Here is a 13634-nt window from a genome sequence, read left to right as displayed (position 1 = left end):
CAGAGGCAGGCGGATCTCTGTGAGTTCAAGGCCAGCCTGGTCTACACAGTGCATTCCAGGACAGCTGGGGCTACAGGGAGACCCTGCTTCAAAAAGACCAAAAAAAAAAAAAGTTTTACTTATTATTTTTTTTATGTGTATACCTGCATGTATGTAAGTGCATCTATGTCGTGCAAGCCCCATGGAAGACAGAAGAAGGTTGAATTCGGGTCTTCTGCAAGAACAGTCAGTGTTCTTAACCACTGAGCCATCTCTCCAGCCCCCTTATTTAGTATTTTTATTGCATGTGTATGAGTATATTGCCTGCATGTATGTAAGTGCACCCATGTTGTGCAATGACCACAGAGGTCAGAAGAGGGCATTGGATCTGGTGGAACTGGAGTCATTCAGATGGCTGTTAGCCACCATGTTGGTGCTAGGGAACAGTCAGTGTTCTTAACCACTGAGCCATCTCTCCAGCCCCCTTATTTAGTATTTTTATTGCATGTGTATGAGTATATTGCCTGCATGTATGTAAGTGCACCCATGTTGTGCAATGACCACAGAGGTCAGAAGAGGGCATTGGATCTGGTGGAACTGGAGTCATTCAGATGGCTGTTAGCCACCATGTTGGTGCTAGGAACTGAACTTAGGTCCTCTGCAAGCAGCCAATGTTCTTAACTGCTGAGCCATCTCTCCAGACCAAGCACATTTTTTTTTTTAATAGAACACTTTTAAGTAACAACATACAGAATTTCTTTTAAAAACTATTACTACCCATACAGAAATCCCCAGTGACTACCTAAGGCAAAGAAAATGACCAACATGGTGGTGAGGCCTAATTTCTGGAGATGCTCATTTGTGTAGATTTGGAGGTGGAGAAAAATCAACAACCCACACTCATTAAACTCGTTTACCTCAGTTAATGGGCTAAGTCATTTTTTTTCATGCATTATGATCTAGTATAGCATTGGCATGTGATTAATGCTTACTTTTAAAGGCTACCTAAAGGATTTTTAAACGGGAGTCAAGGTCTAATTGTGGCTCTCACCACTAATACTTACTCAACACAAACATTCCTTAGCAGACCCGCCTGACTAAGCAGTGTGAGTGCTCAGGAGGAAGGCGCCCGCATCCTGTTCTCCCATCATTACTCTCTGCAACATAAAACCAACTGGGGATGACTCCTGTAAATTGACTTGGATCGCTCAAACGCTAACCAGTCCTTGAAAAAAAAATCTGGTCTTTCAGGAAGCAAAAATATGGCTTAGGTTATTTCCAAACTCAGTATAACCTAGAGCTAAGGATGTGCTCTCTAGATCTCTGTAAAGAGATTATTATGTAAGTTTTCTGGAAATTTCTTCATAAATTACTTAAAATTAATCAGGTTAATTTCTCTCTTGGTAGTAAAGCTTTTAAACAACCTTATATTAAGGAACTACTTTAATAAATGTAGCTTAATTTCCTACTTAGCTTTGACACAAATCCCAACTTTTACACACATTCAGATAATCTTTTTTTTTTTTTTTTTTTTTTTCGGTCTTTTTGAGACAGGGTCTCCCCATAATCCCAGCTGACCTGAAGTCACTATGTAGACCAGGCTGGCCTTGAACTCACAAAGATCCGCCTGCCCTCTGCCTCCCAAGTGCTGGGACCAAAGGCATGCGCCACCACACCCAGCCCACATAATCTTTTAAGACGGCCACCTTGACATCAAAAATTCTTTTCTAAGAAATTAAAAAGTTTTGCTTCTACTTCTTTTAACTGACAAAATTTACAATGTTTATAGTGTTATCTTATAATTTACACTGATTTATAATTTACACTGATTTCATTAAAAGGTATTAGCAAATATACAATATATGCAAAATATTTACCTGTTTACTCTTTCAGATTTTGAACTTCCAGTTTTCTTCCAAATTCTTTAAGAAGGCTGCTTTGTGCAAGACCTCCTTGAACATCTGGAAAGTTCCTGTGGGTCTACAATTATTTCAAAATACCTCCCAACCAAAGGTTGCATTTCATCCAAATGTTACTCTTTATAGCCTTTAAAAATTCTTTACTATGGCCAGCAAGATGACTGGCTCAGTGGGTAAAGGCTCTTGTGGCCAAACCTGATGACCTGAGTTCGCTATCTGGCATGCAGATGGTGGAATTTTGGCATGCATGTGCACATGCACACACAATAAATGTAACTAAATTGTTTTAATTAAAAAATTTATTAATGTCAATACTTGATTTTGGGTGTAATTTATACTTTAAAATTCTTTCCTTCAAAGATACTTTTGGATTTGATATCATTAGTCTGGTTTAGAAGGCCACCATTGTCTTACCTGAGTTACACAGCTTGAATTCTAACCATCTGTCTACACCTCTCAGTTGAAAAATAACTCATGGTTCCTACAATTCCCCACTTTGAGTGAAGACCTTAAAGAGTTTTACACACAATAAGCATTCGGGGCTTGGCGCATATTCATGATGACTATTTTCACCACAAAACCTACTCTGGGTGTCTCTTCTCACTCATCTTTTTTTCTTGGTTTTCCCACATGCCTCTCTGATTTGTTTTGTGCTGCTCTCTTGTCAACACACCAAACTTCCTTTAGTCCTGAAATTATAGCTCCCAGAACCCTGACTTATAGAGGAACTAGAGAGACCGTTTAATCATCCTCTTGCAGTGTAGTGGAAGAAAGCCAGAGTTGAGTAGAGTGACCTGCCTTTCCAGGGTCACACAGCGAGGAAGCCAGTTGGTGGCCCTGAACTAGGAATGACAGTCACTCCCTCTTAGAAGCTGCACTGTTTGAAGTTGTCCAATAGGCCAAGTCACTGCATTCATTGTAGTTCTTCCTGCTACCTCAGGGGTGAAATAGCTATAGATTAACGCAGGACAGAAAAGTGCCCAGTGACATATCCTCCAAACTGTGTCAGTGACAAACAGCAACTTCCAAGTGTCTCTCCTCTCTACCCTCCACCTACCAGCTCTAAACTTCCTCTCACTGTGTGTGTGTGTGTGTGTGTGTGTGTGTGTGTGTGTGTGTTGCACCATGCATGTTTCTGGATTGCAGATGGTTTTTAAATCATGAGGAGTTATTTTTGTTCATTTTGTTTGCTTGTTTGTAAGCTGCTTTAATTGCTGGACCAAACCTAAACAAATTTGGAATCAAAGAATCACCAAGACCCTTTGAAGGAATGGTTTGTGGTACTGGCAGGGAATCTGACTTTCTAAAATAGAACATCTAGCACATTGGTAAGAGCTAAGAAAAGGTGTTCTTTGTGTGTGTGTGTGTGTGTGTGTGTGTGTGTGTGTGTGTATGTTGTATGTGTGCATATAGGTGTGTATGCATGCATATACACAAGGCCAGAAATCTACGATCTACTGTCTGTATTAGGTGATTAGGTGTTTTTCTCAATAGCTCTCCACTGTATTTTTTGAGACAGGGTCTCTTACTGATTCTGCTGGACTGGCTAGCCAGCAAGCCCCAGGAGTCCTCCTGAATCTGCCTCCCAGCACTGGGATTGCAGCCTTGTACCACTGTCTTTTCAGTGGATGCTGGGGATCCAAACTCAGATCCTCATGTTTGTGTGGCAAGTACTTTACTGAGTCATCTCCCTAAGCCCAGAAAAGGCCTTCTTTTCCTTACAACATCAAAACAACTTCTTGCCTGATTTTCTAAGGCATAACTTAACACGTAGTAAAACTCTTGCTTTTTTATGTCTTTGTGTTCTGTTGACTATGTACAGTCATGTCACCACCACCAAAGTCAGACACAGAACACTTTCAACACCTCAAAGTCCCCCTCATGTCTTTATAGTCCACTCTTCCTTTGCCAACTACTGAAGACTTTCCACCCTTAGTTTTGCCTCTTCCAGAATGTTGTTGAAATGGAATCACTCGGTATGTATGGAATCACACAACAAGCAGCCCCGTGAGTCTGCTTCCTTTCATTTAACACGAGGCTTCTGATACCTGTATGGACATGTTGTTGCATGTACTGGAAGTTCATTTTACTGCTCAGCCATTTCCCATTGTGTGGATAAACCACACAATGGTTTGTTTATTTATTTGCCAGTTTGAAAGATTAATAGATTATTTCTAATTTGGAGCTTTTATGAACAAAATCACTATGAAAAGCTGTCTACAGTTTTGTCAGGCGTCTTTCACATCTCTTGAGTAAATATCTAGGGGAGGAACTGCTGATCATGTTGTAAGAAACGGCCAATTATTTTCTCAAGTGGCACTTTTTTCCCCACTTGACCTTCGGCCAGCAAAGGATGGGCACTCTTAGTTATTCCATATTCTTGTCAGCACTTGATCTCACCAGAGCCACCCCGCCTGCATTTTTTTTAGTAGAGTTTTCTCTGCTGTTGTTTGCAGACTACCTGAGAGCCTAAATCCAGCCTCACCATAGTGGTGAGCGTCCCCAAACTGCATGGTGCCTATCCCTTTACATTGGGACCACCTGCAGTCCATCCCACCACCCAAGGTCTAGGATTTTCTGCACATTAGTAGGATCTGAGACCTTTGCAGACTGCTGAGAGTGCCTAAATCGTGCCTCCCCTTAACAAGCTTCCCAAATTGACTGCTCACTGCTAGGGGCCCAGACCTTAGGAGGAAGACTAAGAGTATCTGAATGGCACCTGACTTGGGCCTCTGCAGGTGCTCCTGAGTAGCTGGACTGAAGCCATCTGGTCCCTTCAATATAAAATCAAAACGGAGAACCTGAAGCCTAGACAACAAGCTTTACATCCCAATAAGAAAACAACAAAGGCACACCAATAATACAAACAGAATTGAGCTTCAACTCAACAAAGGAAGGCTTGAGCTTCATACCAGAATCACAAACAACAAAAGAAATCCACACGCCAAAATCACAACAGAAAAACGATAATATGGAAATCCAAAATACTATGTTCCCACCAAACACTACCAGTCCCATAGAAAACTTCTACAAGGAGAAACCCCTAGAGATAACCCAGGACACAGAATTTAAAAGAACAATCATAAACATGATCAAAATTCAATAAATTTAAAGAACACACAAACAAATCAAGGAACTAAAAGAAGATACAGATAAACTGACTGAATTCACAAAAGAGAGAACTACTGAAGAAAACTCAGGCTGAAATGAAGAAGGAAGTGAAAAACTCAATAAGCCAATGAGAAACCACAGGAGAAAGCCTCACAGATAGAATGAATGAAATGGAAAACAGAGTATCAAGACTGGACGGTAAAGTTGAAGAATTGGACTGCTCAAGCAAAGATTATGAAAATTTTTTTAAAACACAGGAATGGAATACACAGGAAATGTGGGACACCACGAAAAGACCAAATTTACGCATCATAGGCATAGAGGAAGGAAAATTTTAGGTTAATGGTATTGACCAGATCTTAAACAGAACTATAGAAGAGAATTTCCCAAAATGAAGGAAAGACATCCCTAGACAAACACAAGAAGCACAATGAACACCAAATATATAGGACCAGAAAAGAAACTCTCCATGGAATATTATAGTAAAAACATTAAATTTACAGAACAAAGAGAGAATGCTGAAAGTCGCAAAAGAAAAACAACAAGTCACATATAAAGGAAAACCCATCAGAATTAAAGCACACAGTGGAGGACAGACAGCATCTTCAACAAACAGTGTTAGCAAAACTGATCTCAACCTGTAGAAGAATGAAACGAGACCCGTATCTTTCACCTTGCACAAAAGTCAACTCCAAATGGATCAAAGACCTCAATGTGAGATCTGAAACTCTGAAACTGTTAGAAGAAAACATTGGGAGAAACCTACAAGATATAGGTGCAGGAAAAGACTTCCTAAATCGGACATCAGCTGCTCAGGAATTAAGGTCAACAATCAACAAGTAGGACTTCATTAAACTAAAAGGCGTCTGTACAGCAAAAGAAACAACCAAGAAAGTGAAGAGAAAACCTACAGAGCAGGAGAAAACCTTCACCAGTGACACATCTGACAAAGGTTTAACAACCAGAATATATAAAGAACTCAAAAAACAAAGAAACAAGAAAACAAATGACCCAGTTAAAAGATGGGCTAAAGATCTGAACAGAGAGTTCACAAAAGAAGAAATAAAGATGGCTGAGAAACATCTTAAAAAGTTTTCAACACTCTTAGTAATTAGAGAAATGCAAATTAAAACCACCTTCAGATTTCATCTTACCCTAGTCAGACTGGCTAAGATCAAGAGAACAAATGATACCAAATGCTGGTAAGGATGTGGAGAATGGGGAATGCTCATTCACTGTTGGTGGGATTGCAAACTTGTGTAACCCCTATGGAAAGCAGTGTGGAGAACTCTTAAAAAATTAAAAATGAACCTACCATATGAGCCGGTTATACCACTTCTTATAACCAAAGGACTCATCCTATTGCAGAGATACTTGTACATCCATGTTTGCTGCTGCTCTTTTCACAATAGCTAAGAAATGGAAGCAACCTAAGTGCTTCCATTGTGGATAATGAAAACATGGAATTGGCACAATGGAGTTCTACTCAGCAGTAAAGAAAGATCAAAGAATGAAATTTGCAGGTAAATGGATTGAACTAGAAATTGTTATACTAAGTGAAGTAACAGACTTGGAAAAACAAATGACATATGCCCTCCCTCATTTGTGGATCCTGTCACCAAATCCTTATATGTGGGTATATATCCTGATATAAATTCAGAAACCAGGAAAACAGAAAGTAACCAGGGAGGTAAAGGGAAAGAAGGAACCCAAAAGAGAAGAACAGTAGGAGACAGGTGTTACTAAGGGAGAAATGTGTAAAATAGGGGTAGTTAAATAGGAGGGGGAGAAGGAGGGCTATACAAGGACCTATTGGGGATAAACAGGAAGAAGGCATTCAAGAGAGGTGGGACCACAGCAAGCCAACATTATCAAGGGAGAAATGGGGAAAATGGGGTTACTTTAAATGGTGAAGGCATGGAGGGAGGGCTAGCCAGAGAGAGACAGAAGAGAGATAAATGATGCCTAGCTAGCATAAAAAAACCATAGAGAATAATACTAGTTCAAAAACCTACTGAAAAATTACACATACAATATCTCTACATGAGTCCGAGCACAGCTGATAACATTATCAAGGGAGAAATGGGGAAAATGGGGTTACTTTAAATGGTGAAGGCATGGAGGGAGGGCTAGCCAGAGAGAGACAGAAGAGAGATAAATGATGCCTAGCTAGCATAAAAAAACCATAGAGAATAATACTAGTTCAAAAACCTACTGAAAAATTACACATACAATATCTCTACATGAGTCCGAGCACAGCTGATGGCTACATAACAAGAAACAGTGCCAGACAGAAGAAACCTTCCTTTGAGTTGTTGACCAGGGTAGTCCAAGAGACTCCCAAAATTACAAAGGCTATTGCCACAGCCCTTGATTGCCTCCCAGAACTTGAAGGTAAGACCCTATTGCTGATGGCAGGACACACTTCAGACACAGGATTTGGAGCAATGGAGCTGGAACTGACCTGGAAGCCACCTCCCCTGAAGGCTAGCTCTCATAGCTTTGTAGAGCACTATGTAAGCTGCTAAGGGAGATCATCAATTGATGGTCCACCCCAGCTTCAAGGCCTAAAACCCACATCAACGACCAGCACAGCAAATGACATGGGTGCAGTAGTGGCACTTTTATCTTGGGGGTAAATCAACAACTACCTAATTGGACCTAAAGCCCACTCAATGGGAGGAAACTCATGTGGTACTGTAAACCTAGCCAAATACACATAACAGGAGAGGTCATAGATCTTAGAGAAAACCCCAAGGCTGTCACATCTTTAGACAAATGTAATTTCTTACTATGTGCAAAATATGGATCCTTAAATTCACAGACAAATATCCCAATCACCATCTATCAAAGAAGCTTCTTTTTCAATAGAGAATATTATAGAGTTCCACAACTGATCATACATAGAGATTGTTTGTGAATTGCCCAAGTCTCACTGGCACATCTATGATGCAACCTCTACACCTAAGACTCACAGAACACAGAACGAGGGATGAAGAGAACACTAATGTATCTCTCAATCCTCATCAGGGGCCAGGAACACAAAAGGTCATAAATGGCCAAAACGTAGAGAATAAAGAGTCTAAAGAGTGTGGGTTCTTGGACAGAACTCCCATATTAAAATCCACTCACCCAGGGCTCAGGGACCATTGCAGAAGGGAGCAGATAGATTGTAAGAGCCAGGGAGGAAGTACATGGCCATATGAAATAGAGTCCTACAGGCTCCTGGGACCCTTCTCATATGAATCTATAGCAATGGTGTCAGGATGCATAAGACCCATGAAAACGCATAAGACCCATGAAAACACATAAGACCCATGAAAACGCATAAGACCCATGAAAACGCAAGAAGACAAAAACCAAGCACAGAACTGTGGAAATGGACAGCCGGTCCCAATCTTAGTGGAAGAATTATTGGCAGCTGGGTGATGAATAGCTGATCTTCTTAAAGGGAAGGACTCTAGATAGGCTGACTAGACCTCAGTGGATGAACTTGCACCGAGGGACATCTGGGGACACTAACTTGACACGACAGGCCTTAACACAAATGACAGAATGTATGAATTCCAGTGGGGGAAGGTTATAGGAGGGGACAAGTGGGGAAGGGGGTATAAAGGTGATTAAGATGTTCTGTATGAAATACATAAAATTCAATAAAAATTTTAAAAAAGATTTATTTTTTAATTGTTAAGATTTATTTTAGTTTAAATTATGGGTCTATGTGTCTGTGTGGAGCTTTGTGCACGTGTGTTGGTGCTCATGGAAGCCGGAAGGAGCACTGGATCTCCTGGAGCTGGAGTTAAGATGATTGTAGGCAGCCTGACATGGGTGCTGGGAACCACACTTGGGTCCTCTGGAAGAGCAGAAAGCAAGTGCTCTTAAATGCTGAGCCATCTCTCCAGTCCCTAAAGATTTTATTTTCATTTGTGTGTGTGTGTGTGTGTGTGTGTGTACACGCACAAGTGCCAAAGAGGCCAGAAAAGATGAAATCCCCTAGAGCTGAAATTACTGGAGGTTGTTAGTGTCCCTACCCCACCCCTCATGTGGGTGCTTATAATGGAATTCGGGTCCTTTGGAAGAGCATCAAATGCTCTTCACTGCTGAGCCATCTCTCCAGTTCCTGATCTGGATGTTCTAATGTGTACTTAACTGAAACGGCCACACTGTCTTTTCTAATTAAATATTTTTCAGAAGCATGACTTAGGGGTCTGTAAGACGGCTTGCTGGTAAGGGCACCTGCTATCATGCCTGATGACCTGAGTTCAATGCCTGCGTCCCACATGATAGGAGAGAGCTAAATCCCACAAGTTGTCCTATGATATCTACATGTACACTGTGCTCTGCATGTCCCCCCTCCCATAAATAACTAAAATTAAAACCTTTTTAAAAACCATACACATAAAAAAAGACAGGGCCTCACTACACAGCCCAGGCTAGCCTCAAAATCACAACCTTACTGCCTCAGCCTCCCAAGTGTTGGGATTACAGGTGTGTACCACCACACCCAGCTTTCCTGTTGGAGAAGGTAAGTAAAACTGCCCAGGTTCATATATAGAAAAATGCCCTGGGACACCAGACCAACCATCTATTTCTGCACCTGTATAGGACTGCCCCAACCCGACTGCCAATTTCATTTTCTTAATCTAAGTTCATTCTTATAACCCCTCCTCTTCTTTTTATCCTCAGGGAAAGCAAGAGCAGTCTCTGCCAGGGCATTCTCACATTTTCCAAAGAAATGGCATAGGTGTTAATCTTGCATTTACGTTTGATGTGGGTAATGATGGCTGTGACTGGAGCTGTGGGTTTATTAATATGCAGGGCTCTCACCTCATTAGTGGTGATGTATGTTTTGAAGTTAAGCTGCAATGTTTGCTGTAATGTCGGATCTGGCCCAACACACCTTTTCACTGTTCACTTTCTTTGTTTTTACCCACAGTTAGCATACACTATGCTCACAGGGTGTTCACATACACCTTATAATACACTAGCTGACACAATATACTACTAAATAGTGGAATCAGACTAAAAAGCTTCATGGGATGGGTGGTCTGTTGTTGACTCTTTCGGACTTCATTCCGCTCTACAATCTCCACTACACACTATGGGAAAGACCCTAGATTTTATATATACATTTTTTGTAGCTACAAACCCAGGACTACCAGATTCCGAGGGAGCCATTTATATGGGAGAATACATCTACTCTCCTTTCACACCAGGTAACCAAACACACCAACATTTCTTCATTTGTAAAAATGTGTGTTCCTCGGTATAAAGCAATGTCATTTTTATAATTTCCTGCCCCGGGAAGGGGACAGAGCCTTAGAAAATAACAATCAGGGAACACGGGTACTTAGTACCTAGACCAACACAAAGAAGGAAAAGCTTGGATCACTCATTAGTGTTTTGTTCCCTATCTTCTTTTCACTGTCTATCTTCCTGCAGCCTGTACCAGACTCCGTCCACCCCTCATAAAAGGGCCCCTTTGATTTGACAATGTGGCATGTATTCAGCTAGAATCCCAATCATCAATCAGAGGAAGTAAAAATGAGTATATATGCTTTTAAGAAGGTACAGCAATTGGCTTATATAGTAAAAGTGTATAAACAACTATATTACTGATTTAATTGCCTTAGCTGAACTTAAAAGCTCTGATCTTTAATTGCCTGATTGAACTCATCTAGAAAGCTACAATTTTTTAATCAAGGAGAAAATTAAATAGCTTTTTGGTAAATAAAAAGGCATCTTTAATCTTATTTTTATGGAATCCAAGTTATTAAATATGGACAAAACCTCTAAAATATTGTTAAGAACTACTCAATTTAGGCTAAGTTTCTTATTACACTGTTCTACAAAAGTCTTCAGGGACTTGATTGCTTTTACTCTAAATCCAGAAAGTAAAAGTTTCCATGAATAGTTATGAAACTCAAAGGCTAAACACGTAAATATATTTAAAGAGGTGTATTACCACAGCATACTTACACTGAGAGCTCAGTGCCCCTAACTACTAGGGAATACATACTCATCTGTACTGTAATCCAGTCCCTTTCCATTCAGGCAGACTCCTTCCCTGACTTGTACTTATTTAAAACTCTAGTCCCTGGAGAGGGCTCATGGGGCCTCCTTCCCCACTGCTCTCAAAGACACCCTCCTACAACTAGTAGCATTTTATAGTGGGTTACTCTGGGCACTGTTCCTTTTGGGAACCTCTGTCTATCAATTCAGTCAAATCATTACAGCCCTCCTCCAACACAGATCAAAGAGCCCTTTCTTAGTCCAAGGCACAAGAGTGCAGGAAGAAGGATGCATTGGCCTGGGAGGGCTCTGGTCAACACACCTGCCTCCAGTGACCACAGGAGGATTTCTTTGGAATTTGACCCTAGACTTCATTTTCAGATCCTCACAAAACCATTTAAAACATGTCTAACCAGATCTCATTTCAAAGAGAAAAATCTGGTTATTTCTCACAAACACAGAGTAAGACTAACACCAAATAATTGAGATACAATAGTTATAGAGGTATATCAACTTGTCAGCATGATTTATAACTTTAAAAAGGAAAAGACAAGATGTTTCAGGATAACTAGAACATATTTCCCTGACCACTAGTGTTCTTGGAGCTACTACATTGTTTTCACAGAAAGTTATGGCTAGAGAGAATTCATCAGAATCCAGAATTATACAGCATGTCTAGCATATAGAACAATCCTCAGTCTCAATTTTATAACAACAACCCCATTTCCTCAGCACAGTCCTTTGAATGGAGGCTTTGCTATCAAGCTCTGAAGCCTTCCCTTAGCTCTCATGTCAAATGGATAAAATCCAACAAAATGACAGGAACTGGCCACTGAGTTGACTCCTGTTAAGACACCTATAACTGTCTTAGGGGTGGGTGGATGTTAGGAAGCTGAAGTACATGGAGAGAAAGGCAACATGAGTCATACCAAGTTAGCACATCCCTTTTCCCTTTTACTCACTACACATATTTACATCCTTATTTATACCCAGGAAGTCCTACTAACCAAGTTCAGCTCACTCTTCTTGCATCCACTCTTTTATCAGCTACTCTCTAGAAATAGAATGGCTTTAAAGGAAAAAAAAGGGGGGGAAGTTATGATTCCATTTAACCAACATAAATACCTTCAAGAATTGGATTAACACTATGCTTTTCAAAACTTAGATATCCTCTCTAAAAGAAAAGATTTAAGAAGTTTGGAATCACCAGAGTATTAAAACCACCCACAAAGGAACACAGTCCTTAGTGACAGATATGACACTACAGTTGAAGACACTCGAAGTTTCCTCCCTCTCATAGTTTTATACCTTAAAAAAAATAGCAGCAACAAGAAACCTTCCCTTCAATCACATCTAATTGTATACTGTTGCATCCCCAAATGTACATAAAGCCAGGAGAAGCAGCTGTGTAAAATTAATCAGTACTGTTGCAGCATTACCCAGAAGTTGCTTTGTTATAGTCTCTTTCGTGCTTAATAATTTGTTCCAAATGAATTCAGACACTTTGGGAACATTAAACAGACAAAAGGAGGTTCCTCCTGTACCACACAACAGTTATCTGATTGTTCTCTTCTGGGCCACCAGAACAGGGGACAACTGCTGATGTTTTCCCTACTTCCTTAGTTACAGTTTCATTTCTCAGGGATGGGAGGCAAGCTCTGAGGAAAGAGCCTATGATGACCCCAGAGCATCAGTGAGAGGGAAGAGGTGAAGGTCCTGCACTGCCCACAGTCCAGTCACACAGAGCCTGACCTTTTCAAAAAGTACAAAATAAAGCACACGTTTGGTAAATATACTTCACAAAATCATTCCCTGGTTTATACTAAACTAAATGAAAGCAGAAAACATGGAAATGAGAGGGGACAATAAGGAAAGTAACATTTCTAAAACACTGTCTTTTTGATGATGACATCAACTGGCAGAAATGTCATTTATTCACTTTAAAAACCAAGGGAACTGAAGACTCTTCCCCACCACCCTCCACATTTGATCACAGCATATACTCAGCACATACCTCTGTGTAAAATCTTTAAACTCCACAAATAGGTAAGGCCTTTAACAACCTAAATTTATGAAAGAGAAAACAGTTCAATTATGGATTTTATAGGGAACTTACCACAGTTAAGTATATCAATCATAACGTCTCCTTTAAAACTCTGTCAACCAGGAGGCACCTCTTGAACAGCTCCCCTTTCTGCACTTGGCTCTGTGGGGACACTGACTACAAAGCTCCATGTTCCCTGCTAGTCAGTTTATAGCAGCCTCAAGACACAGTGAGCAAATGACAGAGGTGAAGTGTATATGCTCCACATGACCTGGATGGCCACACTAAACTCTTAATAGGGCTATGGACAGGTGAGGAGAGGGACAGGAAAGAAGGGCAGGAACGAGGGACAGGAACGAGGGACAAATATGTTTAAAAAGGTTTTTCAATATTTCTGGGTGATTTTTTTTTAAAGTTTATTTTTATTTTATGTGTATGAGTGTTATGCTTGCATGTATATAAGTGCACCCATATCATGCAATGCCTGTGGAGGGCAGAAGAGGGCATTGGATCCCCTGGAACTGGAGTTATGGACAGTTGTTAGCTGCCATGTAGGTGCTGGGATTCAA

At 40.5% G+C, this 13634-nt stretch overlaps 1 protein-coding gene across 8 annotated transcripts in view; it reads right to left on the bottom strand.

Annotated features, from left to right (window-relative positions):
* Positions 1-13634, bottom strand: part of Map2k5 (mitogen-activated protein kinase kinase 5) — a 277836-nt gene that overhangs the window by 143147 nt on the left and 121055 nt on the right. For all 8 annotated transcript variants that reach the window (XM_008836355.2, XM_029565020.1, XM_008836356.3 and 5 more), the window contains exon 13: positions 13036-13084. In XM_008836355.2, the coding sequence (XP_008834577.1) occupies positions 13036-13084 (49 nt within the window). The remainder of the gene's footprint in view (positions 1-13035; positions 13085-13634) is intronic.

The sequence above is a fragment of the Nannospalax galili genome, unplaced genomic scaffold, assembly GCF_000622305.1.
Source record: "Nannospalax galili isolate Female #2095 unplaced genomic scaffold, S.galili_v1.0 scaffold54, whole genome shotgun sequence".
NCBI classification, from domain to species: domain Eukaryota; kingdom Metazoa; phylum Chordata; class Mammalia; order Rodentia; family Spalacidae; genus Nannospalax; species Nannospalax galili.
This window is presented reverse-complemented; position numbering and strand designations above follow the sequence as displayed.